At 36.5% G+C, this 24,784-nt stretch overlaps 1 protein-coding gene across 1 annotated transcript in view; it reads left to right on the top strand.

Annotated features, from left to right (window-relative positions):
- Positions 1-24,461, top strand: part of LOC124355845 (farnesoate epoxidase-like) — a 36,872-nt gene extending 12,411 nt beyond the window's left edge. Inside the window, exons 2-13 of the mRNA XM_046807000.1 lie at positions 2,671-2,783; positions 2,933-3,169; positions 4,345-4,496; positions 6,352-6,585; positions 6,759-6,873; positions 7,109-7,289; positions 19,967-20,102; positions 20,251-20,312; positions 21,245-21,488; positions 22,061-22,213; positions 23,777-23,918; positions 24,098-24,461. Coding sequence (XP_046662956.1) covers positions 2,699-2,783; positions 2,933-3,169; positions 4,345-4,496; positions 6,352-6,585; positions 6,759-6,873; positions 7,109-7,289; positions 19,967-20,102; positions 20,251-20,312; positions 21,245-21,488; positions 22,061-22,213; positions 23,777-23,918; positions 24,098-24,279 — 1,923 coding nt within the window. The 5' untranslated portion in view covers positions 2,671-2,698 and the 3' untranslated portion in view covers positions 24,280-24,461. The remainder of the gene's footprint in view (positions 1-2,670; positions 2,784-2,932; positions 3,170-4,344; positions 4,497-6,351; positions 6,586-6,758; positions 6,874-7,108; positions 7,290-19,966; positions 20,103-20,250; positions 20,313-21,244; positions 21,489-22,060; positions 22,214-23,776; positions 23,919-24,097) is intronic.
- The last annotated feature ends 323 nt before the right edge of the window (positions 24,462-24,784 follow it).

The raw sequence follows: 24,784 nt of genomic DNA, 5'->3' as shown, positions 1-24,784 counted from the left end.
TACTGTTTTTCTTTCTTTTAAGAATTTTCTTTACAACGTTCCAATATTTTTTCGAGTCACCATTACAAGCCTCAATGAGATTGGAATAATACCTCTTTTTTACTCGTCTAATTTGTTTGGTTACTGTTCTGGATAATTCTCTAAATCTATTTCTTAAAACTAGGTTATCTCTGTTTTTTGTATATTCTTTAAAAACACAATTCTTACGGTTTATTAAACAAACCAGATCATTAGTAATCCATTCACTCCTCCTTCTATTTTTACTGTTAATTTTTTTCAAATTACAGGATGCTGTGAAACATTGACCATAAATATTGAAAAATTCTTTAACACTATCAATCACATGAGGGCTGGAGATGACTGGGCTCCAGTCGGCTAATAATAGTTGCCGCTTTAATAGCTCATTATTAGATACCGTGACGAAATTATGTTTGCATTTTTCATACATGATTCCAGATAAATTAACACTGAGAGCATAATGGTCAGTAATGCCCAGTTCCTCAACATTACATTTAACATTCAAAGGTTTGGAGTTACGTATCAGTGCGTGGTCCAAACAAGAACTTACACCTACATCTATTCTAGTGGGACAGTTAACCAGATTCAAAAAACCATAAGAAGAAACTGCGCTCAAGTAATCTTTACCGGATCCCTTATTTTTCAATGTGCATATGTTTAAGTCACCTATTATCAAAGTTGGATCATTTTTTAATTTTAACATATTTTCAAAATCAGGCTTGAACTGTTTATAAGTTAACTTACACTGTCTATAAATTCCGAATATTGAAAATTTAAAAACGTGACTATTAAATGTTAGGTCAATAACAACATTAACAAGCTCAGCTGTGGGCAGGAGGATGAGTTGGTGCGTGTAACAAAGGTCAGTGTCGATGTACATGATAACACCGCCCGCCTGATTATCTGGCCGAGGTTGTAATAACAAGTCATAGCCCGCGATATTGTACAGCCCCTCCTCACCCCCCTTGATCCAGACTTCAGTTAAAACTATTATTTGATATTTCAACGAAAGACTATTTAAATAAACCAAAAATTCATCGAAATGTTTCCTAATACTACGAATGTTCATACAAAAAACATTGAAATTAAAATTTTGAATTTGGTTCATGTATACAATATTTAAGAAAATTACAGCTATTTGACATAGGATCACTTAAGCGCTATTAATATCCAGTCCGAGCTTTTGCAGGTCCTCCATCACCGAGATACGTATCTTCCTGTCATCTTCGGTCTTCTTAACAAATATTTTCCCTTCTGAGATCCAAACGAATTTAAATCCGGATTCCCTCAGCTTTTTAGAATAGTAAAACAGGTTCCTGAAGTATGGAGTGAGGTGCTCATTCACATACACATTCGTTCTCGGGACACCTGGTACAAAGTCGGTTGACTTTATTTCCTTAGTTTTTGAGGCAATTTTACTTTTTTTCAGTAAACTGTCACGCTTTTGTCGGTTCGTAAACTGTAGTACAATCGGTTTGGGGACATTGGGGCGCTTTGTCGGGATCCTATGCACAGCTTGCACATCTAAATTAAAGTTAATCGGCTCGCCAGTTATTTCAGATAACTTTTCAACAATTTTTTCCATACTTTCCCCATTAGCCTCAGGAATACCCTCAATCTGAACATTCCTATTTCGATTGTACTGCTGTAGATTTTCTAAGTCCATTTTATAACACGACAGATCTTTAACCAATTCAGAGTTCACACCCTTAAGGGATTGATTAGATTTTTCAAGTGACTTGACAGTCTGTTTTAAGTCCTTTACCTCCTTATCATATTCATCAATTTTTTTCGAAAAGAATTCAAGTGATGCCCTAAACTCATCAAATTGCGACTTATGCCTAGCTTCAAATTCTTTAAACTGGTCTTTAATAGTCTGTTCCATTTTACTCAAAAATTCATTCTGCATTTTAATAATTAATTCTTGCGATATTAAATCTTTAGGTTTAATGTTCTTACCACGAGTGCCACAGGCCTTACACTTCCATTCCTCACGCCTCTTCTTACCCATCTGGTTCCAGGTAGATTCCTGTATATCCACACAATCAAAATGGAAACACAAGCTATAAATTGAACATTTTGCACAACAATTTTTATCGCCGGGCAATTCATCTCCACATACGGCACAATCACTCATGATGAATCTTGATGACTCAATACAGGACACCAGATAAGACGGAGCAACTGATAACTACGTCCGCACTGCTTGACTGCCAACTGCCAACTGTGTGTGTGTGTGTGTGTGTGTGTGTGTGTGTGTGTGTGTGTGAGCGTGTGCGTGTGCGTGTGCGTGTGCGTGTGCGTGTGCGTGTGCGTGTGCGTGTGCGTGTGCGTGTGCGTGTGCGTGTGCGTGTGCGTGTGCGTGTGCGTGTGCGTGTGCGTGTGCGTGTGCGTGTGCGTGTGCGTGTGCGTGTGTGTGTGTGTGTGTGTGTGTGTGGTGTGTGTGTGTGTGTGTGTGTGTGTGTGTGTGTGTGTGTGTGTGTGTGTGTGTGTGTGTGTGTGTGTTGAAGCTTTAAGTTGTGATTTTGGGTGTAGATGTCATGATTAGATCAGATGTGAAGAAATATAAAAATATTTTTTACATAAAAATGATCGTACTGAGGAGTTTTCTTACATGTATTTCTCAGGTAATGAATGTGATGTTTGTTTCAGATAATTTTTGACTACATTTTTACAAACAATGATTGCTATTATTGTTTTGTTCATTCTTTCTGCTCTACTGATGTATATATGGAACCAAAAAAGACCAAATAACTTCCCCCCAGGTAATGTTTAGTGATTAGCTGCTTTTTATATTCACCAAAGGTATAAAAAAAGCTTCATGTACTGATAATGATAGAATAGTGATGAAAATACTAAAATAAGTATTATCAAGTCTATTACCTGCTTTTCATTAAAATATGACTGTTTAAAGGCCCCCCACCACTACCTATCATTGGTAATATACATCAGATGCCCCGAGGTCACTTCTGGATCGGCGTGAACAAGTGGTCTGAAGATTACGGGCCGATCATAGGCCTGAGCGTATTAAACTTCTTCATAGTGGTAATTACTGGAGTTGACAACATTGTTGCTGCGTTACGCAAGGAGGAATTTCAAGCACGACCGGACAACGTTGTTACACGGGAGAAGATGTTTGGCAAGTTATTAGGTAATGTTCTAAAATATTTATTATTAGTTATAGCGTTACATATAACTTAGACATACATTTTCTACATGAATCATAATAAATAAAAAGGCAACACGTCTCAGCATAATATTATAACGTAATGTAAAAACAGTCTCATCATAAAGACCTATTATTACATGATTTGCTTAAAACAGCAATTTATGACGCCATAGTTACAAAATATAATTTTATTGCAACAGCATCCCTTTACTTAAACAAAGAGGAGTTACTTGGTCTATTCCCCAAAGACAAAAAACATTTTCTAGAACTTGGTCTATACCTAATTTTTGTGCCTAAATCTAAACGAAGAAGCAGAGTTAACCTGGGCCGGAAAGGATTTGAACCCATTTTAAGCCATGTTTCAGCCTTGAAAAACACAAGCTGTAATGTCCATAATCACCTGACAGCCCGTTCTTAGAAAGGTCACAATTTCCCCTCTAAAATTTATTTTACCTTATGTGATTTTCTGTCAAATACAACTAAAACAGTTCCAAATTTAAAAATTAGTTTGTATTATACGAATAAATATTACTATTATTATGCTTACATTTTAGTTTAGTAGTACAGTATACATATACTTTTAACTCGTAAAACAATTAAATTAATTAACCCGTCCCCAAAATTAAATTCGTGGGAAGTCTCGCGTCTGACATATAAAAGGCGAGGTAATAGTACACCCCACCACGTGTCACATAACAGGGTTCGCTTAAGCTTCATGTACGATTTCCAGTTTAGAACTCGTAGAAATTTTATTCTGGATAGCCTGCATACAGACAGGCAGATAGACAAACAGACAGAAAAGAAACTTTACATTTAAACCGATAATATAGAGTTTCAAAGGACCCAACAAAACGTAACGAAAGTAACCAACAAGTAATCCTTGGCGAATTTTGATTATCTGTTTTTAAATATGTTTCTGTGCACAAATTTGTTTATTTCAGGATTATTTTGTTGCCTAAACTCTTACCATAAAACAAACCCTTCGTCTTTTCCTACTGATAAAAATCATAACAATTTGAACTACGAAACTCTTTTGCAACGACATAGTTACTCACGAATTGGATTTAAAAAATGAATATCTAAAGAGGTTGTTTATTTATTTTCTTAATATTTTAGAATTTCATATTGATCTTAAAAATTTGAAATTTTATTCTCAGGAATATTTTTTAGTTCCGGAGAACAGTGGTCATCCAGCCGTAAGTTTATTGTTAAGCAAATGGGGGCCTTTGGGAAAAGTGAGAAAGAAAATTTGATATCTGATGAAGTAAGCCGACTATTGGACACAATTAACGATGGATCTATTATAAAGGTAAGCTTTTATCATTGAATTCACACCTTTATATTTTCATCAAAATTATAGTGTGCTAAAAATTTTACGTTCAACATTAAATTATAAAGAATAGAAGCAAAATAGTAGGCACCTATTTTTAAATAATTATAATGATTAAAGTGATCCTGGGAAGTTTGTAAAATTTTTGAATGTATAAACACCTGAATTTACATGAGTTCAATTAGTAGTAGAATTAGTTCAACACCTTTTTACGTAGTTTCATTTCACTAATAATATTTAACATGGATTCCGGTACTTAACACAGCTAGCAATCTCACCATTACTAGGTGACATTACGAACTGGTGTAACTGGAAACTATGGTCAATCTCATTGTAACTTACCGAATTCAATAGTTCTCAGGCAAACTTACGGCAAATTTGTACACCTACTTTACCGCAATTAACTCATTACTAATTATCCAACCACGATATCCCAGAAATTAAAGGTTTGGCACAAGTGTCCTTGTGACCTGAATAGAAAAACTAAAGCATTTGCATAATGAAAAAAATAACCTATAAGGTGACTCAACATGATTCATTTGAACCATAAATGCTCAAGCAATATGTATTTGATGTATGCTTACTTGCGTTAGAGGAATTTCATAGGATTCTTTCATATTAGATCAAAAGAACTTTTTATAATTATTATAAAGACTTTGATGTTGAAAAGTACGTGAGTCGCTACTGGTAACATCTAGTAACTTTTGATTTGTATAAATTGTAATCCCTTTATATAACGTTCAATAGTTGCATAGTGATTTTATAATAAATCCTTAACTACACACACGCGCTCGCACGCACGCACGCACGCACACACAAAACACACACACACACACACACACACACACATATTGTATATTGTAAATGTATTGTAAACTGTACATGTTGATGGACAGTTTTGAAATAAGGGAATTTTTAAGTCAGAGGAAATCACCATCTTGGTAACCTGTGTTATCTTGGTTTCTCTTATAACCCCAGGTTGATATTTTGATTAAATCGAAGGTTTAAATTCTTCCGTGAAAGAATATATCTACAAGGGAAGACTTTGGGAAGGTTATCAGTGTCATGCATCAGAAACTGTCCCGCATGAAGTATATAGTAAGCCTAGAAAGACATAATGATTTAATTGACTATGTCTAATCTAGGTGACGATGCCTTTTTCTTCTGCTAGCACAAGAACAATTAACAAAGAATGATGTAAAGATTGCACATGTTGTGTTGTTGACTTTCACGTATTGAAAAGTGGTTTGTATTCCACGAAATTTGTCAAGTATTAAGTCAACCTGACATTAAGTTTGGCTATGTTCCGTATATATTGATCGTTCACGATTGCATAGTGTTGAATCAAGACGTCTTCAGAGATTCTTAGCATACTTCGATCTTGCAACGGATGCTTATGCGAATCATCGAAAGAGTTTTACGAGCCTGTTCAATTATTGTATGAAGGTGGAGCTGTATAGCAAACTTACGTAATTACCAGTAGTCTGTCTCCCCATCTAACGCACGCTAGTTGGATGAAATAACACGGGATATTTAATATAAATACCAGCGAGGGGCTTTCCCATCATCCCTCTCCTCCTTTTTGAAATTAGTGGAACGGATTGACTTTCCAGTTCTTTTCAGGTAAACAAAGACAATATTTAAATATTTACAAGCTCTCTAAATGATCAAAACCAAGTTCTTTAAACACTACAAAGTCCAACAAAACCATGTGGTGTACTTTAATAATTTATGAAATGCTTTTGTATTTATTCATTGAGTTTTTAGTACAATTTAAATATAAAAAACAGAAAACTGATATTTCACATATTTAATGAAATTTTCCATTTTTCAGGGAAACGGTATGTTTGGGCTAGCAGCTATCAATGTCATTTGGACGATAGTTGCCAGCAAAAGAATTGACTTCAATGATAAACGATCGATAAAGTTTTTGGAAGACTTGCGTAAACTTTTTCGGGAAGGCAGCGCAGGAGGAGAAATGGCGAAAGCGTTTCCAATTTTTAGATTTCTTAGTAAAAAATACAAACATGATCTAAGTATAAGATACGGAATCTACACGTTCATCGAGGTAACTATAATTTATTAAGGTAACTTAATTTATATTACTTTTTAAAATTATATTTACGTTAGGTAAAATAAAGTATACAAAAATAACAAAAAGCCTTAGTTTTAAAGACCACGTAAAAATGCAAAGAAATATTACTGATTTATAGTTAAATAATTGCTATATCTGCCTTTTAGGAAACGATACAAGAACACAAAGAAACTCTTGACCCTAACAACCCAAGAGACATAATTGACAGTTATTTAATTGAAATTGAAAGAAACAAGAACAACAATCCTTCGTTTTTCTCAGGTATTAACTATATATAATAGGTATTGTATACTAAATTAGTATATTAGCATTGATGAACTTGTACTAAGCAAAGTAGTAATTCATAAGTAATTCACTGAACAGTTTTAGCAGTAAAATAATAAATTCGGCATGCTCAACTATATCAGCCTGCTCAATTTTAAGACTCCAGATCATGCATGTACATCATTGCAAATTGTTTCACATCATTAAATATGTATATCAATAACAATTCCAGATGAGGATCTGATCGTGGTTGCCAGTGATTTATTCTTTGCTGGAGCAGAATCTACTAGTAATTCGTGCGAGTTTGTACTTTTGTACATGATTCTCTACCCGGAAGTGCAGCGGAAGATGCAAGAGGAGATCGACCGTGTGTTAGGACGGTCAAGGAAACCAGTGCTAGAAGACAAAGCTCAGTGAGTCTATTATAAATATGCGTGTTATAAAATAGCCTTTAAAAAGTCTACACAATAAATTGTACAAGATAAGATATGGTTTTTAAGAGCTAATGTTATATGCTTAAAATAAGTAACTTTTATTATTTGATATATTATTCCCAATAAATATATCAAATATGTTAAGATACTTTTTGAAACCAATATTTTTAGCAACTGATGTAGCGGTCCCAGTTTGCTCAGTCTAGGGGGTGGGAAGGGTAGGTGTGGTTTTCACAAGTTAACGGCGTAGTAGAGTTAACTGTTAACGGTACTATCCGAGGGCGCCACCTTGTTTCCAGTAGTAGTGTGGTAGGAGAACGGAGTCAGAACAAGGAAAAGACCCGTTACTGAATGATGTTGTAAAATTAATGACCTTATAACCAACCAAAGTAAGAGTGAGTTAAATACAAGGTAAATTTAAGAAAAGGAAATACATGTAAGAAAGCTAAACTCATTCAATGTAATCATTAAGTTTAAAAAAATTCTAAGAGCCTGTTTTTTTTTATTGCACAAGAAACATTTATCAAATGAAATATTTATTAAAATTATGTAATTTTACATTTCATATCATGGAAAAAGGTTTGATTAACATTTCTGTATTTGGATCTCAACAGTCTGAGGGTACAGGTAACCCTTAGATTTATCAATACAATATACCCTAAACACCAGTAATTATACACTAAACAACATTACCTTGGCCGGCCACTAGTACTTCTGGTATTTTACCCATAGATATCAATCAAACAATACTTACATAAACTAGACACATATTTACACAAAGCACATTAAACATCAATATGTATCCAATAAAGAAAGATATTTATAAGTAATTATTCAACTACGTAGATAACAACCATACGCCTCCGTAAGGGCTCACGGTCAGGGAGGAAGGCACAGTAGCAGGTATAGCACGGGCACTGGGTAGGTAGTGGTACGCAGACCTATGTGGAGGCACACAAACCGCTCCCGAACAAATCCCTTGACAACAATCCAGTAATGGGCCAGGAAGGGAGCAATGTAGGTAAAGACATTATAGATAACCTCGTGGAGACTCAATTTCCAACTGAACAATCTTCAAACTATCGCCATGAGAGAGAGAGGTTAAGCCTCGTGAAGCCTGACAGTCAGTAACAAAGTCCAACAGGAAGTAGGAGTCAATTGTTGTTTGGCCAGCTGGAGCTGCAGCTGTTTAATAGCCAGCTGATATGGATTTTCCAGGTTGATCAGGCCTGTCTGCCAAAGTTAATAAAATCTAACTCTTACTCTCTGTTATAAAATTTAAGGTTCACAAAAAAAATGTTACACCACCCCCTCTCTCATGAGAAAATTTCCCAAATTTTCATCCGTTACTGAAGATAAGGTTTTAAGTCCGAGGTATGCCAGGTGCCCATGGATTGCCCATCTTCTGATTGGAGCTGATAGGTCACTGGAGATATTTTCTTCTTAATTCGGTAAGGCCCAACAAATTTTGGAAAGAGTTTGGATGACTTGTAGTTGACTGCATCCGCTTGGGTGAAGTTCCTCTTCCATACAAGTTGACCTTCTTTAAACTGCTGCTCTCTCCTCCGCAGGTTGTATCGTTGAGCATTAATCTCATGTGCCTTCTTCATCCTTTCTTTTATCTCCTTAAAAACTTCATTCAAGCGCGTCAGTTTCTGGAGGTGATCACCTGCATCGGAAAGCTGAGGCAAATCTTCTTCACCAAGATTCCCAGATCCCTCACCCGATAAGTTTATCTCATGTCCGAATACAAGAAAGGCTGGAGAATGACCAGTGGTCTCATGTACTGCCGTTCGTAGGGCACACCCAATCTGAGGTAACTTAATATCCCAATTGCGGTGATTATCCCCAACATAAGATCTCAACATGTTCCCTATAGTTCGGTTCACCCGCTCCGTTGGGTTTGCTTGAGGATGATGACTAGGAGTGTAGATAGTCTTCACTTTATATTCCTTGAGCAAATCTCGAAATGGTTGACCAATGAATTCAGATCCATTGTCGCAAATCACAATGTTAGGAACCCCATATACCAAGAATACATCTTCCTCCAAATGTTTAGCAACAAGTCTTGCAGTTGCTGCTCTTAATGGAAACAGAAGGGTATACCTGCTGAAGTAATCCACCACTACCATCAGGTACTTGTAACCTCTTGATGATCTTACAAAAGGTCCCATCAGATCCAGACTTATTGTCTGCCACGGTCGGTCCACTACTCTCTGAGACCTCATAAGTCCTGCTGGCTTTAAGGTAGCCGACTTAGCTTGCTGACACACCCTACAGCGAGAGACATATGTTGCGGTGTCCTTCCTCATCTTAGGCCAATAGTACTTCTGTAAGAGTCTGTGGTAGGTTTTATACGTGCCCAAGTGTCCAGATGTAGGAGCGTCATGAAATTGTTTGAAGAGTTTCCCACGCTGATCCTTGGGTACAACTAGCTTCCAATCTTCTTGCTCATCACCAACCGAAGTAGATGAAGGGACACACTTCCAGAGCTGATTATCGACAACTTTCCATGAAGAGTAAAGGTCAGGCTTTTCTTTTACTGAGTCGATCATCTTCAGATACCACTTGTCCCCAATCGGAAAACAGTTAGTGAGGGAATCAACGATAAATTCTGCAGGTACAGATTCTAATGGGTTCCTAGATAAAATATCCGGAACAACGTGTTCTTTACCTTTGCGATGCAGCAAAGTGAAGTTAAAAGGTTGAAGACGTAATGCCCACCGTGCCAATCTTCCTTGAGGATCTTTTAAATTATGAAGCCATAACAAACGGTGATGGTCAGTTACAACAACAAAGTGAACTCCTTCTATATAAGGGCGGAACTTTTCAATTGACTAAATGACGGCCAAACACTCCCGCTCTGTAGCAGAAAACTTTTGCTCAGTTTTGCTCAATGTCCGACTTGCATAGGCAATCACATTTTCTCCTTCCTCTGACATCTGGGAGAGTACCGCTCCAACACCAACAGCCGAAGCGTCACAAGAAATGGTAAATTCCTTCCCAAAGTCTGGGCAAGAAAGGATTGGAGATTTTACAAGGTTACCCTTTATATCTTCAAAAGCATTCTGAGCTTCAATGGTCCACTTAAAGTTGTTATGTTTCCTCAGCATTGAAGTAAGAGGATAAAGACGAGAGGCAAAATTTGGGATAAACCTCCGATACCAACTTGCAGTACCGCAGAATGCACGGACTTCCTTCACTGAGCGAGGGGTAGGAATTTCCAAAATGGCTTTCACCTTTTCAGGGTCAACTCTCAGGCCATTAGCATCGACAATATAGCCCAAATATCGAAGTTCAGGTTGGCAAAATCGGCACTTGTCTTGATTTAAGGTTATATTAGCTGCTGCTAGCCGCTTGAAGACTTCTTCCAGAATTTCAAGATGTTTCTCAAAGGTCTGTGTGACTATTATTACGTCATCAAGGTAGATAAAGACAAAAGGTTCCAAGTCCATCCCTAATATATTATCAACCAATCGTTGCCAGGTGGCTGGTGCATTGTGGAGTCCAAATGGGAGAACATTAAAGTGGAAAAGACCTCTTCCTTGGATTGTAAAGGCAGTTTTCTCTTTACTTGAAGCTTCAAGGGGAATCTGCCAGTAAGCGCTTTTGATATCCAACGCAGACAAGTATTGGGCATCCCTTAAGCGATCCAAACTCGAAGTGACATGAGGTAAGGGGTAAGCATCTCTGCAAGTGACTGAGTTGACTTTCCGGAAATCGACGCAAAACCTTTGGCCACCATCAGGTTTGTCCACAAGTATGATTGGGGAGGACCAAGCACTTCTTGAAGGTTCTACAACACCCAGTTCAATCATTTTATCAAGTTCGGCATACACAAGCTGCAATCTAGCGGGAGACATGGGATAGTAGCGTTGCTTTATGGGAGAAGCATCTCCAGTGTCAATTTTATGCTGCACTAAATGGGTTCTTCCTAATTTCTCTCCTTGATTGCAAAAGTACTTCTCCAAAAGATTATTTAAGTCTTCCCTTTGTGACGTAGTCAATACGGTAGAGTCTTGTAGACCAATTGCACATATCTGGCCTCGTGTTGGTGGGTTCTCAGAAAATTCCCAGGACTTCTCATAGGCGTCCATAACAATATGCATAGCATTCCAAAAATCTATCCCCAAAATAATTGTTTGAGATAGAGAAGGTACAACAATGACAGATAAATGTTTTGTTTTATGAGCGAGAGTAATAGGAATGTTTGCTCTTCCAATAATCTTATGTTTCTGGTGGTCAGCAGTTTCTACAAATTGGTTGGACAATGGCCGAATTTTTGCCGGGAACTTATCAAAAATCCACATCAGGTCTCTTCCGATCACTGTATTTGAAGCTCCAGAATCTAACAATGCTTTGCAACTAAATCCAAAAATTCGAATTGGTAGATAAGGTCGCGGATCATTAGCGGAAGTTTCAATCAGAAAATTTATACCTTTAGGCAATGAAGCCAAATCACAATTGGACAAATTATTGTTTGACGGTAAATAATATAAGGGAGGTACTCCTAAGATGCCCGAGGAGGCTCCCTTCGTACCCCGTTTTTTTGAACTACACTTAGGACAGGTTGTTTTGCGATAACCAGCATGCCCACAGCCATAGCAGAAAAGTTGCCTCTCTTTAGGACAATTACTGTACATGTGGCCTTCCTCACCACAATTCCAACATTTGGACTTCCTTGGGGCAAAACTCGTAGGTTTATTAAGTGCATGAACTTGATGATTTGAGGAATTCTTGCGATTATCAGTGCGAGAGTAAGCTAGATCAGGTTCTAAGACGGTGCCTGGCCTAGGAGGAGGCCTACTATTTGTAGTTCTCAATCTTCCCAGCTCAGCCTTACGTCCCATTTGTCGGAGTTCATCAATAGAAGAGATCACAAACATACAGAGTTTGTCCTGCAAATAATGATTTAGATTCTTAAGAATCTGACGAAGCCTGATGGGTTCCGGAATTGGATTTGACAAACGACCATAAAGACCCTCCATAGAAGCAATGAAAAGATCAATATGCTCTTGATCGCCTTGAGTTCTGTTCATAATCTCCTGCAGCAACATATCGTCATAATCCGGCGTCTGAAAAACAAGTTTCATCTCCGTACACAATTGCTCCCAGGAATTGACTCTGCCCACGGTCGACCGATACCAAATTAAAGCATTGCCGGTAAATAAATCAACTGCTGACCTAAAAAGTTGAGCTTCAGAAACTCCGCGAGCATGACGAAGTTCCTCAACCCGCTGCAAAAATGCACCAATGCTCTGGCCAGGACCATTACTAAACTGTAAACCCCATTTGAAGACTGGGTATAGGCTTTGCAGTTTCTGCCTCTATACATGACTGATCAGGTTTCAGTTTCATAATTTCCAACCATAGTAGATTTTTCCTTGTCCAGCATGTCCAAGAGGGGGAAGGTGCTTTTCTTGTGCGATATTCTTCCGATTTACATTTCCTTGAGAGGGTGGAGTTTCTGTATTGGTACCTTGGGAAGTGCCTCCTTCTTCCGCAGTATTCACTGACGTATCTTCACTCGCCTTCCTTTTCTTCAGCAGCACCGTCCAGCTTTTCCGCATGCTCTTCAACACCGTCCCAGCTTCTCTCCGCTACCTTAGATGAGAGGGAAAGGAAGGTATCCAGCATGTGTTTTGATCTCTGTAATAAGTCGTCTTTTTCCTCCGCTGTGTCTTTATCCCAGTCCAGATCCACAGGTATACGCTCCACTCGCAAGTAAAGATGTCAAAGGCGGGCAGAAAGTCTTCGATATTCATTGTCTTTTGTATTTCCTTCATAATCTTCAACTAGCTTTGACAGGTCATTGAATTTTTCCTCACATTCTTCAAGTTCGGTTTCAGCATTTAGATTACTGATAACGTCTTCCTTAATCTCAACATTATCAAGAAAAGCTTGAGAGAGCCTGGATCTCAATTCTTTGCATTTCCTGTAGTAGCTAAACCTCTAAGTTTCAACTCATATTCATTTTCATGACGACGTAAATAATATGCATTCATGGTGACAGCAGAAACCAAATTCCAAAGTGAAAAACGAACACTCACACAATTAAAGAAAAGATAATAGAGGTGTAACAGTCAGTAAAACAAAACCACCAATAATTACGAGTACCGACAAAAGTGTTGCAATATACAACAAGTTAACCAACCATAATGTCAATATCAATCACCATCAGAACAAAAAAAATTCACAAATATATTATATAGTCCCCCCACACAAGCCAGGTCCCACGTTGACAGCGCCAAATGTAGCGGTCCCAGTTTGCTCAGTCTAGGGGGTGGGAAGGGTAGGTGTGGTTTTCACAAGTTAACGGCGTAGTAGAGTTAACTGTTAACGGTACTATCCGAGGGCGCCACCTTGTTTCCAGTAGTAGTGTGGTAGGAGAACGGAGTCAGAACAAGGAAAAGACCCGTTACTGAATGATGTTGTAAAATTAATGAACTTATAACCAACCAAAGTAAGAGTGAGTTTAAATACAAGGTAAATTTAAGAAAAGGAAATACATGTAAGAAAGCTAAACTCATTCAATGTAATCATTAAGTTTAGAAAAATTCTAAAAGAGCCTGTTTTTTTTTTTTTTTATTGCACAAGAAACAACATTTATCAAACAAATGAAATATTTATTAAAATTATGTAATTTTACATTTCATATCATGGAAAAAGGTTTTTGATTAACATTTCTGTATTTGGATCTCAACAGTCTGAGGGTACAGGTAACCCTTAGATTTATCAATACAAATATAACCCTAAACACCAGTAATTATACACTAAACAACATTACCTTGGCCGGCCACTAGTACTTCTGGTATTTTACCCATAGATATCAATCAAACAATACTTACATAAACTAGACACATATTTACACAAAGCACATTAAACATCAATATGTATCCAATAAAGAAAGATATTTATAAGTAATTATTCCAACTACGTAGATAACAACCATACGCCTCCGTAAGGGCTCACGGTCAGGGAGGAAGGCACAGTAGCAGGTATAGCACGGGCACTGGGTAGGTTAGTGGTACGCAGACCTATGTGGAGGCACACAAACCGCTCCCGAACAAATCCCTTGACAACAATCCAGTAATGGGCCAGGAAGGGAGCAATGTAGGTAAAGACATTATAGATAACCTCGTGGAGACTCAATTTCCAACTGAACAATCTTCAAACTATCGCCATGAGAGAGAGAGGTTAAGCCTCGTGAAGCCTGACAGTCAGTAACAAAGTCCAACAGGAAGTAGGAGTCAATTGTTGTTTGGCCAGCTGGAGCTGCAGCTGTTTAATAGCCAGCTGATATGGATTTTCCAGGTTGATCAGGCCTGTCTGCCAAAGTTAATAAAATCTAACTCTTTACTCTCTGTTATAAAATTTAAGGTTCACAAAAAAAAAATGTTACACTGAGTATACACATAAACTATACTGAAACACTTTATGAGTGACATAACAAATATAAAGAAAATTCTGTATTTTGCCAAACTCAAATGGAAATAACAATCATGTAACTCTAGCTGTGTAGATATTTTCCAAATTAGTTTGCTACAAATTAACTCCAACTCCTCATTGTTGTTTAACTTGTACTTCTACCAATGCAAGTGGTTTCTGAATTATTACTGAAGAACTCATGAAATAGGTCTAAAGCTTCAATTCCTGCAAAAGCCAAAGGGTTCGACCTCCATAGCATGTTCTCCGGAAATACAGTAACCTTAATGTCTACAAATATCTGAATATATCACCAATATCTTCAAACATGTCCATGATATCTGCTGTTTGTCCGAATATTTTGATAGCTGCCATTATGGTTCTATGAACACTTTTCCCTACTTGTATTTTTGTAATGTATACGAAAAAGTAAAATTGAACACGTGTTTGGGTTATATATTATATATATATATACTATATATATTTATACGGGTGTATATTATGTCCTGGAAAACACCTCCACAATATAGCCTTTAATAATTTTAAATATAAATTTGAAAACCCTCGTTAACAATCGTGATTAGAGATTGGGCACTCTACTTTTTTGGGAACAATGTTTTGTTATGTCACACTCAACGGGGGACGTCCTGCCAGAGTGGTATCGTGAATATTCTTAATGGAAGCCTAATACCTTGTGATACATAATGTTTAAAGGTAATAGCTTACTGAATTGAATGCCACACAACTGCATCTCAATGGAATTATTCTATCAGAAAATAGAGCAGTTTTTAGTATTGAAAATTTAGCTGATGTTCAAACAATGTAATTTTAACTATGGTTCTTGCCACAAAATGTGTTACACACTAATTTTTAGCATTTTATTTAAATGTTCAATTAAAAATAAAAACAAAAATTTCATTTTAAAGCTGGTTCATATTAGCAACAAAATTTGCCATTATTACAGTCACAATTGTTTTTTAAATTAACAAGTACTCAATTATGGAAATAACTTATGTTATTGATTTTTTGATTTTCTTATTACAAAATCAAAAAATATAATGTATTCTGTTAGAAAAGTCTTACAACAAACGTTCTTTAACCTGCATTTGGTGTCAAAGCGCAATTTGATTCGAACTGTGTTCCTTCTACGGTTTTGGGACAATGAGCCAATCTTGTGTAAAATGATTCGACAGAGTTGCCCTAATCTAATTTCTCTTCAGTTATCAAAGCAAAGTCCTCCTCTATAATACTGTGTTTCTTAGGTCTTCCCAAATTATGAGGCCTTTCTTCTATAAACAATTGGATTTTAAATGACCCATAGGAAATATCGATTGGTGACAAATCCCGGAGATCTTTGGGAGGCCCATTCGATTTTCTCCTCTTCGGACCAATCTCATTTATGAGGACACCTTAAATCCAAATTACTCTCTTACCCTGTCCTCCCATATAATGGGGGTGGAGCACCAATCCTGCTGATAACCATACAATTATCAAAGTATTCTCCTGATGCCCCAATTTGAATAGCTGAGGGATTAATTTCCATTTTGGAGCATAATTGTAGTAAAGTTAGCATTTAAATTTCCATTGATGAAATAATAAGTGGTCCAACAATTTTTGTTTACCTTAAAATTCCACACACATACGACGTTCAGGTTTTTTTTGGTTGCTGTGAATGGGACTCAGAGTAATCCACATGTGGGTTTTTTTCACTAGCCCATTATCACGGCAATTGTGCTTGTTAAACAGTGCCATTTAGGAAAAAAGTTGCCTCATCAGAAAATAGTATGTTGGTCAGGAAAATTTCTCTATTGTCATCACATTTGCGCATTCACACTAGTTCAACTAAAACTCAAACTCTTCTGTCGTTAATCATCCTCACTTAAATAAAAAAAAAAAAAAAAGAAAAATAAAAAAAAAAATTAACTAAAAAAAAAAAAAGAAAAAAGCAAAAAGAAAGAAAATAAAAAAAAAAAAAAAAAAAAAAAATAAAAAAAAGAAAAAGAAAAAAAAAAACACGTAAATGAAAAAAACCAACTTTTAAATGGTTACCACAATAAAAAAGAGAAAAAAAAAAAATACTAAGAAAAAAATAAAAACAAAAACAACAAAAGACATAAAAAAAATAAAAAAATAAAAATGTTGCTGTGCAGCTTTTTCTGAGCGTTATGCGATATTGTGGGTCTTCAATAAATCGTTGCAAAAAAATCATCACCCCGGACGTCCTCCCACCGATGCAAACCCAAAACAACCCCACACCCCGTCCCACCCCCCCCCTCACTCCCCACCCCCCCGCCCCCCCACCCCCTACCCCCCCCCCCACCCTCCCCCCCCACCCGTCCCCCCCTTAACCACAACCCCACCTGCCCACCTCCCACCTCCCCTCTCCTCCCACCGCCCCCCCCCACTGTGATGTGCCACTACCCAAACCATTGTAAAGACAAAACAACCAAAATCTTTAATACGTCTGGCGAGACAAGATCAAGTTGGGCAAAACTCGCTGTCTTGGAACAATGTGTCCCTCAAATAAAAGAGTTCACACCCTCTATGTATCAAGTTACAACCCATCTGGAAACATACGCAGCATAAAGGGACTCCTTACCCGACTTTGGCCGATGTACGTACACATCCCATAGTACAATCCAATAAGTGTCTCAATAGTTTTCTGGAATCTTAGTTATTGAGACCACTTATGTTGACTCACGACTCTACTGGAAAGTGTTCATTAAACTAAATTACAAACCCGCCTTCCCCGAAAGTATCTTTGACGAGTCGCTCATACCATCCGAGAGTCTGCATCATCAACATAGCTAATTCGTTCTCTTTTACCTAGACAACCTCTACACCACCTCCTGAAAATGCAACTCAAAGACTGAACTTACAGCTGTAATTTAGATAACTTGTAGGACCACCCGCAAAATGCTTCAAGGAGACCACTGATTTTAATCTCGACTAGGATAGGAATGAAATGACCGTTCGTCACCAGTTTCAGTACATTCCCAAACAGCTTAGGACCTCTGTCTATTGTGAACAGACTCCATGCTCAACAAACTGAAACCTGTCAGACCAGATGATTTAATAAACACAATTAATGTTTTCTCATGAGGCTTAGTGACCTATTGTCTCTTTAAAACCTTCCTGCTGACTGGAAAATATCCAACCCAAGTACAGATTCATAAGTAATCAGAGGAAAGTAGGACTCATTAAGTTTTCATTCAATTGTAATTAAACACTGGGTTTAAAATTTGTAACTAATGAAACCAGCTTAAAAATAAAATTGATTTATTTTATTTTAATTCGAACATTTATTAAAAAATGCTAAAAAATTTGAGTGTAAACACAATTTTTGTGGCAAGAACCATGTTATTTAAAATTTACATTGTTGAACATCAGTAAATTTTTTCAATTACTAACAAAATGGGCCTCTAATTTTCTTGATAGAATTAATTCCTTTTGAGAATTGCAGGTTTGTGCTAATTTCCTAATTCAGTAAGCTATTACCTATTTAAAAATTATGTATCACAAGGTATAGGCTTCCATTTAAGAAATATTTCAACGATACCCTCGTGTGGTCCCCCCCCAGGGACGTCCCCCGTTGGTGTGACATAACCAAAACCATTGCTTGTGTGTACCAGATACCCCCCCCCCTTTCCAAAAAAGTAGATGCCCAATCTCTATCACGATTGTATGAGGTTTCAAATTTTAATATTTAAAATTATTCATGGAATATATTTAGGGTGTTTTTCCAGACATAATATACACCCTGTATATATATATATATATATATATATATATATATATATATAATATATGTATAATATCATAAGTGTTCAAGTTTCAACATATATAACTTTCTTTTAATAATAATAAAAAGTTTCAAACCAATTATATAAACTTTAACAAATAAGTATGAACATAAATTGTATTTATGTTTTATTCTTATACAGATTAAAGATTTTTTAACTGGCAAAAACCTTACTTCTCAAAACTTGATCATCATTATATCAATGTCATTGTATGTTTTGAGTAAATCTGAGTATTACATTATATTGCTGCTGTTTTACAGCTCGAGGCGCTTAAAGGATGACTATTCTAGGAAATACATAATATGCCTCAAAACCCACTGTTATTGAGCTAGAAAAAATATCAGAAAAGATGTATAAATATTATTTATCTGATATTTTAGTTATTATCATATTCTGCTTATAAATTAAAACAACGGAGAACCAATTAACTCGACCTATATATTCCAGGACTTATATAAAGGGTAAACTAGGAAATACAATATACAGTATGAAGGGGAAGATAAATCCCAGTTGGATTGTTACATTAGTGTTTTAATTACTAGCTTAAACTAAGATATTGTAAACGCGCACTTCAGTAATATTTATCCACTTCAAAGACTTACAATAACAGTAAGGTTTACTAAAACATGTTGAGAGCAAATATGTGTGTAGGCTTACAAAGCAATTAGAGCTACCTCTCTTGTTTCTCAATTCTCAAACTCATCCACCAGCTCTTTATAATTAAATTAACCCTTTTCAGGGTACCCTTAGTATAAAAATTGTGACAGATCCAGAAGTCACGCATTGCACCTCACCCAAAGTATTATAAAAAATGAGGCACGAGTTTAAAAATAATGTATGTAAAATATATACTTTTCATCAAAACTGCATCGTTATTTTTCAAAATTGCCATAGTTACGATTGCTGCACACTATTTCATAGTACTAGGTGCTATTTAAAAATTGAATTCAAGTGAAAATCTAGTGGAAATCTGAGAAAGTAAACTTTCAGCTTGTTGTGAAAAACGACAATTATGAACATTTATTTTTACCAGTTGAAGCTATTGAACATCTTTAAATAATTTAAACTACCGGAATCTTACACGGGACTATAAACAACTATAATAATAACAAATAAATTACTATAATGGGGAAATATACTTATTCATACTACATTAAATTTACAAGAGCATTCAGCGATAAACATTGGAGGGAAAACGAGAGTGTACTTCCTAAAATATATTACATTACAATTACATGTAGTGGTCGTAAATGGACCAAATGACCAGCAAGTTTGTGTTGTTTAGGATGTGTTATACAATTGCAGTCTTCAACGAAGTCAAGAGAATGAGTATTGTAGCACCCCCTTATTTTGTCTTACTCATGTTCTAAGGACACTACAATGGTTGTTGTAAATGAGCCTAACTACCAGCAAGTTTGTGCTGTTTAGGATGCATTATACGATGGCAGTCCTCAACGAAGTCGAGAGAATAAACAGTGTATCACCACTTGCTCTGCCTCACTCTTGTTCTAAGGACACTACAATGGTTGTTGTAAATGAGCCTAATTACCAGCAAGCTTGTTCTGTTTAGGATGCATTATACGATGGCAGTCCTCAACGAAGTCGAGAGAATAAACAGTGTATCACCACTTGGTCTGCCTCACTCTTGTTCTAAGGACACTACAATGGTTGTTGTAAATGAGCCTAATTACCAGCAAGTTTGTGCTGTTTAGGATGCATTATACGATGGCAGTCCTCAACGAAGTCGAGAGAATAAACAGTGTATCACCACTTGGTCTGCCTCACTCTTGTTCTAAGGACACTACAATGGTTGTTGTAAATGAGCCTAATTACCAGCAAGCTTTTTCTGTTTAGGATGCATTATACGATGGCAGTCCTCAACGAAGTCGAGAGAATAAACAGTGTATCACCACTTGGTCTGCCTCACTCTTGTTCTAAGGACACTACAATGGTTGTTGTAAATGAGCCTAATTACCAGCAAGTTTGTGCTGTTTAGGATGCATTATACGATGGCAGTCCTCAACGAAGTCGAGAGAATAAACAGTGTATCACCACTTGGTCTGCCTCACTCTTGTTCTAAGGACACTACAATGGTTGTTGTAAATGAGCCTAATTACCAGCAAGCTTGTTCTGTTTAGGATGCATTATACGATGGCAGTCCTCAACGAAGTCGAGAGAATAAACAGTGTATCACCACTTGGTCTGCCTCACTCTTGTTCTAAGGACACTACAATGGTTGTTGTAAATGAGCCTAATTACCAGCAAGCTTGTTCTGTTTAGGATGCATTATACGATGGCAGTCCTCAACGAAGTCGAGAGAATAAACAGTGTATCACCACTTGGTCTGCCTCACTCTTGTTCTAAGGACACTACAATGGTTGTTGTAAATGAGCCTAATTACCAGCAAGTTTGTGCTGTTTAGGATGTATTATACGATGGCAGTCCTCAACGAAGTCGAGAGAATAAACAGTGTATCACCACTTGGTCTGCCTCACTCTTGTTCTAAGGACACTACAATGGTTGTTGTAAATGAGCCTAATTACCAGCAAGTTTGTTCTGTTTAGGATGCATTATACGATGGCAGTCCTCAACGAAGTCGAGAGAATAAACAGTGTATCACCACTTGGTGTGCCTCACTCTTGTTCTAAGGACACTACAATGATTGCTGTAAATGAGCCTAATTACCAGCAAGCTTGTGCTGTTTAGGATGCATTATACGATGGCAGTCCTCAACGAAGTCGAGAGAATAAACAGTGTATCACCACTTGGTCTGCCTCACTCTTGTTCTAAGGACACTACAATGGTTGTTGTAAATGAGCCTAATTACCAGCAAGTTGTTCTGTTTAGGATGCATTATACGATGGCAGTCCTCAACGAAGTCGAGAGAATAAACAGTGTATCACCACTTGGTCTGCCTCACTCTTGTTCTAAGGACACTACAATGGTTGTTGTAAATGAGCCTAATTACCAGCAAGCTTGTTCTGTTTAGGATGCATTATACGATGGCAGTCCTCAACGAAGTCGAGAGAATAAACAGTGTATCACCACTTGGTCTGCCTCACTCTTGTTCTAAGGACACTACAATGGTTGTTGTAAATGAGCCTAATTACCAGCAAGTTTGTGCTGTTTAGGATGTATTATACGATGGCAGTCCTCAACGAAGTCGAGAGAATAAACAGTGTATCACCACTTGGTCTGCCTCACTCTTGTTCTAAGGACACTACAATGGTTGTTGTAAATGAGCCTAATTACCAGCAAGCTTGTTCTGTTTAGGATGCATTATACGATGGCAGTCCTCAACGAAGTCGAGAGAATAAACAGTGTATCACCACTTGGTGTGCCTCACTCTTGTTCTAAGGACACTACAATGATTGCTGTAAATGAGCCTAATTACCAGCAAGCTTGTTCTGTTTAGGATGCATTATACGATGGCAGTCCTCAACGAAGTCGAGAGAATAAACAGTGTATCACCACTTGGTGTGCCTCACTCTTGTTCTAAGGACACTACAATGGTTGTTGTAAATGAGCCTAATTACCAGCAAGCTTGTTCTGTTTAGGATGCATTATACGATGGCAGTCCTCAACGAAGTCGAGAGAATAAACAGTGTATCACCACTTGGTCTGCCTCACTCTTGTTCTAAGGACACGACGTTTGGTGGCTACTTCATTCCTAAGGTGAGCTAGGTTTACCAGTTGTAATGATTTTAAATTGTTTATTTAAATTTAGAGCATTTTATAAAGTAAAATTTTATTATATCAATTATTATGAGCAATATAGTTAATTGAATATGACAAACAGTTTTGTTTGTAAGGATTCGTCTTTTAGTTTCTGGATGGGTTTTTTTTAAATCTTGAGCATGTTTTACAGATATCATCAAAATTAAGCAGAACAAATATTGGCCAGATATAATTAATTAGGTTCAAGAATTTACTGAAAACCTCTCTCTTATAATTTTATAACTGTGTTGTCCTTTTTCTTGTTTCAAATGTCTTAGAGTTTCATCACCTCGAATAAGAATTTCAAATTTAAGAATTTTGAGATAGTAATACTTATCTATAATATTCTACAAAAACTTTGCACGAATTAAATACGAAAATTTCACTGCAATTCCATAACATCTTAAATACATTTCAGTAATACTTGAATTAATTTAGCATTGATTGTAGAAATACTAAATCCATCGTAGTAATCTTAGTGAAAGGAATTATGATATAAAATGTTGGAGGTCCATAGTAGTAATAATTGAGACTGGGCATATTAATGGCAAGTATTATTTCAGTGTTCATTGCTAAGAAGTTCAAAAGGTGCGAAAAAATACCCACTGGGTTTAAGATTACGTGTAAAGGAACAATTTTTGTTCGAATGTGTGTATTTTACCCGTCATAATAGACTTCATATTTGCTGCGATTAACATATACATAAATACAAAGTCTGAAAATCGTACATTAATAAAAACATTTTTACTTTTGGTTTTTGGAAATTTCAAAGTTTTGTTTTTATGCTCTATTAGTGTCTGCATTGTTGCCCGAATCAAGGAAATATATATTTCAAATAATATTTACTTAATTAAAATCTACTTTCTGTCTAAAGTGTTTTCAGTACAGGTAGTCTGTTGAGAGAATAGTACTCATTTGAGTCGAATTTAACTTTTCTTGAACAAAAGGCAGTATAAATAAAAAAATATATAGGGTTTTAGAGGTTTCAGCCCTCTTTCCCCCTTCTCTGTGTTTGTTCTTCATGAAAATACTATATTTTTCTATTTACGTGATATGGAACTTGTGTGTGAAATTGTATATGTCTGTAACACTGGGAAGATAAAAAAACAAAAAATATGTTATTCTAGAGGTTGAAAACATGATTGTTTTAACCTCTATGGGTGGTTGATTTGCATAAACAATCTTTATTTGATTGATGGGTGCATAATACTCGTATGTGTATCATTCTAGAGCATATAAAATTGAAAAACAAAATATAGTTTTTCTAAGGGTTGTGACATTATTATCATCCCCTATAGGTGTTGAGAGGATAATACATGCGTTTGCCAAATTTCATCTTTCTAGTCGATCAAACGGTTGAACTAAGAAGTAAGTGATTGAAAAATATAATATAGCCTACTTAAAATGAGTGAGTGAGTGAACGAGAAGTTAAGGAGTGGGTGAGTGAATGAGTGAGAGAGGGCTTGCCTTTTATATATAGATTAGTTGAAATGTTCCATTAAAAATTAAATTTTATTTCAGGGTACGACTTTACTGTTGAATCTAAAATCAGTGGGCTATGATCCCAAATGCTGGAAAACGCCAGAAGAATTCATTCCTGAGAGATTTTTGAATGCTGATGGACAGTACGCCAGGCCCTCTAACATGCCTACTTTTGGGCTAGGTAACTATATGAGATATTTTTATATCAAGTTAAAGTAGATTTAATTGTAAAGAAAGAAAATGTCACTGGTGTTTTATGTTCAAGGATGTTGGCCGTAATCTATTACTTTAACTTTTCTTGTAATTTTTTTGTAAAATTGTGATAATCCATTCGCATTTTATTAAATTTTTGTATTATAGGACAGAGATCCTGTATCGGCGAAATGTTGGCAAGAAACACGATCTTCCTCTTCATCACAACTTTCTTGGAGAAGTTTTCCATCACCCTACCGCCAGGGGAACCAGAACCGTCCACAATGGCTCTGCCAGGATTGGCTGTTGCTCCAAGTCCTTTCAAAATGTCCATAAAAAGCAGATATTGAGAGTGAACGTAGCTTGTGGATACAAAAAATAAGTTGTGGTTAAAACAACATTAGTTCATACTTTTCATACAAAATGTTATCTATTTTGTTTTTACTTTAACATTTACATTACGTAATAAGTAACTGTTACTGAATTGTTATTTTAAACATTTTTATAAAATATATTGAAAATTTAAAATAAATCATGTCCATAATTTACATCCTCTACATACATTACAGCTCAAGTCTCTGATTCGATCCTCGAGATCCTCGACCTTTTATCAACTGTTGTATGAAAACATCGAGTTATGTTCAGAGTCGCTGGGACTTCAGGCCGAAACCTTCGAGAGCCACGAGACCACTTGTCTTGCGGTAATCATGACCATGGTAATTAAGTTTAATGGGTTTTTGGTTGGAATATTTTTCAATCTAAAGTCACATCCCAGTCAGCTCTTCCCATATCCCTATTATATGACTAGCCTAAAGACAGTAGAAGTAGACCCTTCTAAAGCACTGCGCCCACTGC

Source organism: Homalodisca vitripennis, chromosome 2 (genome assembly GCF_021130785.1).
Source record: "Homalodisca vitripennis isolate AUS2020 chromosome 2, UT_GWSS_2.1, whole genome shotgun sequence".
NCBI classification, from domain to species: domain Eukaryota; kingdom Metazoa; phylum Arthropoda; class Insecta; order Hemiptera; family Cicadellidae; genus Homalodisca; species Homalodisca vitripennis.
This window is presented reverse-complemented; position numbering and strand designations above follow the sequence as displayed.